Source organism: Neophocaena asiaeorientalis, unplaced genomic scaffold (genome assembly GCF_003031525.2).
Source record: "Neophocaena asiaeorientalis asiaeorientalis breed wild unplaced genomic scaffold, Neophocaena_asiaeorientalis_V1.1 scaffold577, whole genome shotgun sequence".
Lineage (NCBI taxonomy): Eukaryota > Metazoa > Chordata > Mammalia > Artiodactyla > Phocoenidae > Neophocaena > Neophocaena asiaeorientalis.
Window position 1 is genome coordinate 46932 of NW_020174647.1, and position 5852 is coordinate 52783.

The 5852-nt window shown below is 43.5% G+C and overlaps 1 protein-coding gene across 1 annotated transcript in view; it reads left to right on the forward strand.

The window, feature by feature from the left end:
* LOC112408889 (transcription initiation factor TFIID subunit 1-like) overlaps positions 1-5034 on the forward strand; it is a gene marked incomplete at its 5' end in the record, with an annotated part of 51526 nt that extends 46492 nt beyond the window's left edge. Inside the window, 3 exons of the mRNA XM_024758735.1 lie at positions 641-681; positions 3590-3661; positions 3996-5034. Of these exons, the coding sequence (XP_024614503.1) occupies positions 641-681; positions 3590-3661; positions 3996-4039 (157 nt within the window). The remainder of the gene's footprint in view (positions 1-640; positions 682-3589; positions 3662-3995) is intronic.
* Positions 5035-5852: the final 818 nt, after the last annotated feature.

A 5852-nucleotide genomic window follows, 5' to 3' on the forward strand; every position in this document is an offset into this window, starting at 1 on the left:
CCTATAGATGAGGGAGACAGAAAGTTGGAAGAATTCACACTTCATAGCTTCAGTTTCCTCTGTGGAATAAGTAAAATCATCCTTGTGAGAAAAGTGAAAATGGGATGGGAGCTCGAATAAAAGTGTTGAACTGCTGAGAGAGAGAATGAAAAACCGAAAACCTGCTAAATGTCCATTAGTAGCAGAGAGGTTGAATTACGGTACGTCCAGTCAAAAAATATGCAACTGTTGGAAAAGAATGAGGAAAATCTACATGTGCTAATATGGAAAGATATTCTTGAAGAAATAAAGTCTTAGAATAGTAGGTGACACTTAATTTCACTTGTTTAGGAGACAAAAGGAATGTAAATCCATATTTGCATATTCACAGAGAAGATTCCACATGTTGCGCTTCAAACTGTTAACACCTCTAGGAGTGAGGTAGGGTTGGGGAGGGGCGCATTCTCTTCACTGTAAACCCTTCTATTAATGTTGAAGTGTTTCTTGGTATTTTTTTTTAATGGTCATGAGGGAAATGGGAGCTGGAGCTGACATGGGATCCATAAAAGGATTGTTATAGGTGTTCAATGAACAAATGAGGTTAAAGGCTGTTTATTTTAAATGGTACCGATTTACTTTATTGTGTGATTTTTCCCCAAAGGTCCTCAGCAACACAGCTGTCATGGTGTAGAAGCAGAAAAGGTAAAGCAGTTTGCATGTGACTATAAATAGTTAGGGATGGTTAGAGCATGGTGCATATGGAAGGGGCTGGCAAAAGCTGAAACTAGAATTAGCCAGGGTCCAGATCATGGAGAGCTCTATATGCTTTGCTAAAGAATCTAGACATAATCCTAAAGGCAGTAGGAATCTATTGAAGGATTTGGGTCACTTTAGCTGCAATTTGGGATATGGACTATAGAATAGGACTGGAGATGGTTGTGGCAGTCATTTAAGCAAGATATGAGTCAGTTGTGAAGCAAGAACAATGGGCAAAGATTTGAGAGAATTGAGGAGGTAGAATCTACAAGTGGATTGATTAAATGTGGGGGATATTTCAGTCAGTTAGTCAAATGCTGATTGAGCCTAGTGGGTGCCAGGCATTATTCTTCGTGCTCTGAATACAGCAGTGAATAAAACATACCCCCTTCCTTCAAAGAGTTTAGGATCTAGTGGGGGCGGGGAGACAAACAAGTGAATCAGAGTGAGAGAAGTACTCCGAAGACAAAACAAAGTGATGTGAGAGGGTATGGGGTGAGGGTTCTAACTTAATGGTCAAGGAAGACCTTGCTGAGTAGCTCTCATTGGCGTATAAATATGCATGTATTACTGTGATAAAACATTTTTTTTTAATTTGAAAAAGTAAGCAATGAAGGAACCACAAAAGGTACTTTAAAAGACTGGCCAGAGAAGTATGAGGAAACCAGGATACAGTTTTTTGGGATGCCAAAGGAGAATTTCAGAGGATGGAATGGTCAGCAATGTCCAGTATTTGCAGAAAGGTCAGTCAGATAAGGACTGAAATGTCATTTGGACTTGGCAGTTGGTGAGCCTAATGAAAATAGTTTCTTTGGAATGGTGGATGCAGAAACCAGATGGCAAGTGGGTTTAAGAACTGAATTGAATGTGAAGTAGAAACAGAGCTTGATTTGATTAAATAATAGCTCTCATTCACTGTGCCAGCCCCTCTGTGCAGAGAGCTCTTCTTACCTGACCTCATTTAATCCTGAACCATCTATGAGATCAATATTATTCCCATTTTACAAATGAGGAAACTTCCTCAGGAGCACCAAGGGTAGAAGAGATTAGCCTTAGCCTAGAGAAGGGCCGTCTTTAAATTAAGACCAGAAAGATGGGTACTGGATATAGAGAAGCAGTAGGAAGGAAACCATGACTCTGGGCATTGTGGACCATGGTAAGGAGTTTTGTCTGTATTCTAAAAGCAGTGGGAAATTTTTCAGTGGGAGTGGGGTGGAGCCTGAGAAGGTAACGTCAGGATTGTTTCCAAAACACCAGTTCCATATCAGTGTAAAAATAGACAAATTTTTTTCCTATTGGTAGTTTAATCTCCTTTGGCAATTCCAGGGTCTTTGGTATTACGGTGCAAATATTTGCCTAAGTATAATAATCTAATTTGTTTCCCCCTGACGTTGAAGATAAGCCACTGGTGTACTTGTACTGATTCCCAGGCCCCAGTTCAACCTTCTTGAGTCAGAATGTCTGGGGAAGACTGGTGGTGTGTATATTTTACAGATGGCCCAAGTGATTTTTTGGCCACGCCACGCAGCTTGTGGGATATGAGTTCCCCGAACAGGGATTGAACCCGTGCCCTTGGCAGTGAAAGCACAGAATCCTAACCATTGGACTGCCAGGGAATTCCCTCCAAGTGATTCTTACCTGAGAAGTTTGGGAAACTGATTCAGCAACATTCCCAAATGTATGCTATCCTCTGTATCAGCTGTTGTTGCCAAAATCTTAGCTCTCTGTGCACCAGTGCCAAACAGAAATATGGAGACAGAGTGATGGAGGAGAAAGAAAGAGTGGCTTTATTTCTTTGCCAGGCAAAGGGGAACACAGTAGGCTAGTGCCTCAAGAACTGTGCCCCCCTTCACTGGGGAATAGGGAGAAGTTGTATAGTCAGGGGTAGTGGTCAGAGGTATGTGATAAGGATCAAGGCAGTAACAGTCTTGCATTCTTCCTTCTTCTGCAGAGTTTCAAAAGGGTGGGGTTGCTGACAAGATTAGGGTGTGTTCAGGGTCTCCTAATCTCCTGAGCTTCTCTGGCCACTTTAATCTTGCCTCAGGTGGTTTTGTGGCTGCTCCTCCCTTGATTAGCAACTGTTCAGGTCTGCCCTTTGGAACTCAGGGAAGGTCATGGAGGCTGGAGTCTTGCTTACAAGAAATGGGGGACAAAAAGGCCTCCCGGCCCAGGAGCCCCAGAGGGCCCTACTCAGCATCGGTCCCTTCCTTTTCTTTGATATTCCTCAATCTTGAGGAGAACAGGTGTTGGACAAGAAAAGGGAACAATCGTTTTGGATAGAGATGTTAATCGTAAACTCGGCAGAGGAACTCAGCTTTAGGGGGACTCGGTTTTCATCGCCAGTTCAGCTGTATCTTTCCCCAAATCTTTTAGGGAACGGGGCGACAACAGCTTTAACTTTTCCTTGGGAATTCAGGGGAGTAAGTCTGAAGCCCAGTCTGGAACCGGCACTTCAGAGAGACTTATTGTAGCCAGTTGTTTCCAAACCATTCCCTGTATGGGGAAAACCTATCAAGGCGATCCTGAAGACCCAGAAATAGGAAGCTGACCACATGTCTAGCAGTTAGAATTATCGAAATAATCAGCATGTGAGTCTATAGGTAGAAGGTATGAGAAAGGATAAGAAAACAACTTTCATTCCACTTGTCGGAACAAATACTTAAAGTTTCCCAAAGGGTGAGATGTCTGTTTCTCAGGAGTCTGTGCTGGCTGTAGGCAGGCTTGGCTGGTCAATAGCTGATAATCTTCTTACTCTGGTATGATGTACCCACGGTTTTACTCTATCTAATTTTAGAGAGGCGTGAGTAGTAAGAAGAACGTGCTAAGATAAGATCCCTTTCATTTTTTTCTTCAGGCTGCTGCTGCTGCTCAGGTCATTGCTCTTTTTCATACTTCAGCAGCACCCCGTCTCCCGCTTTGAAGGGAGGTAAGAGAGCTTCAAGGGAAGGGGAAATGAGCCAGGTCCAGGATCTCGGGCAAGCTGTCTACTTCTGATGTCGTCGTCTTCTCGCCCAGGTGTGAGTGTAGTTTCTCCTTTGTTTGAGCATTGTTTTGAGGTGATTTTCAAGGTCAGCCATCCTCTCTATAGGCCACTCCAGTGCAGGGGCCCTTTGTGAGTGGAAATTAATCCAAAAGTCAATTCCCTTCAGTTTTGCTGTGCATAAGCTAGTTAAGAGTACCTGAAAAGGGTCCTTCTCTCCAGGTTGGAGATAGTCCTTTAAATTTTGTCTTTTCCAGTATGCATAATCCCCTGGTTGCAGGTCATGGGGCATCTGATCTTCATCCAAAGAAATTACGGAGATAAGATTCAGAAACAAACTTAGAGTATCCTTTAATAATTCAATTAAACTCCGCTCTGGCTCCGGATAAGCAGTGGCTTGGTGTGGGCTGCGCGGAGAATGGATGCCCTCGCGGAGAATGGATGCCCTCGTGACCTAATGTCCGGCAGGCTGTAGGGCCTGCTGACCCGGCTCGCAGGGAATCGACCGGCTGCCTGAGTGCCCGCGCCACCCGCTACCATGAACGAGGAGGCCATCTGCAGTGCCCTGCCCACCATCCCGCACAAGCTCGCCGACTTGCAGTACCTGAGCCGCGGCGCGTCCAGCACAGTGTCTTCTGCCCGCCACGCAGACTGGCGCGTTCAGGTGGCCGTGAAACACCTGCACATTCACACCCCGCTGCTGGACAGTGATTGGTGAATTATTCTCTGTAACCTGACTTCTGCCCAATGAGTGGACCTTCCCCAACAATCTCCCAACTCCTTATTATGAGTAGAATGCTGCCATGTCATGAGGACATTCAGAGAGCCAGTGGAGAGGCCTATGTGACAAAGAAGGAAGACCTGACAGCAACATGAGCAATCTTGGAAGGGGACTCTCCCCCAGTTGAGTTTTTGTTTTTGTTTGTTTTTTTTTTGGCTGTACGCTGGCCTCTCACTGTTGTGGCCTCTCCCATTGTGGAGCACAGGCTCCGGACGCACAGGCTCAGCAGCCACGGCTCACGGGCCCAGCCGCTTCGCGGCATGTGTTTCTACAGAAACTGAGATAATGTCTGTTGTTCTAAAAAATAATAATGGTAATGATTCGATTAAACTTTACATTAATATAACATAACAGCAAAGAACTACGTGGGAGATGAGTCTTAGTAATTACAGATCATTAACAAAACTGGGATTTAACATTCATTGCAAAATCATTTTCTCTCTAAAATTACCCTCCTTTCTACTAAATGTAACCAAATTAAAACTAAATGGTTTGCAAAATAAGTGTGGTCTCAGTAAACTTGGTTTGATGATTTATATAACTGTAATTGATCATACAGACTTTTTACTTCCTGAAACTTTTTTTTTTTTTTAACGGGGCACGAACCCGTGTCCCCTGCATCGGCAGGCAGACTCTCAACCACTGCGCCACCAGGGAAGCCCTTGCTGAAACTTCTATAAGGAGTCTCAGACTGGACTTTTAAAGGACCTCTCAGGGCTAGGAAAGTCACACCAAGGGCTTATCACAGATTTTTGCCTAACCGATGTAGGTGAATTCCTCCCTTTTCGAGGTCTCCAAAATACCTTGGGATTTCTGTAACCACTAGTGGGGTAGCCTTCCTAATTTATCTGATAAAGCTGCAGGGAACCTAAGAGTTTCCAAACTCTGGAGGGAGCAGATAAATGTTTCAATTCTGCTTACAAAAAAGTATAATTTACCAAATTTCTGTAAGTTATAATGAGTTTGAGGGGAAGGTCTCCTTATACCTGGAAAACACAAACTTAAACCGGTAATTTTTTCAGATAGAAACCATAAAAATAACCATATTCACCAGTTCACTCCATCCTATATAACTAATCCTTTTTTGGTTAACAGCTTTATGAGGCCATCAGGTTTTTCATTAGAATTCAATTTCTTACCCAGTTCAGCATTATGGTCTGAAAGTCAGAAACTTGTATATATCCAAAGTCCTTTCTATAAATCTTCTTGAAGGGGAAGCATTTTTTGCAAAGGCATTAGATTGAAACCGTAAGTGTCTATAATGACAAAAGACTTAAGAAGGCACGTTTGTTAAGGAACCTCCATACTGTTCTCCATAGTGGCTGTATCAATTTACATTCCCACCAGCAGTGCAAG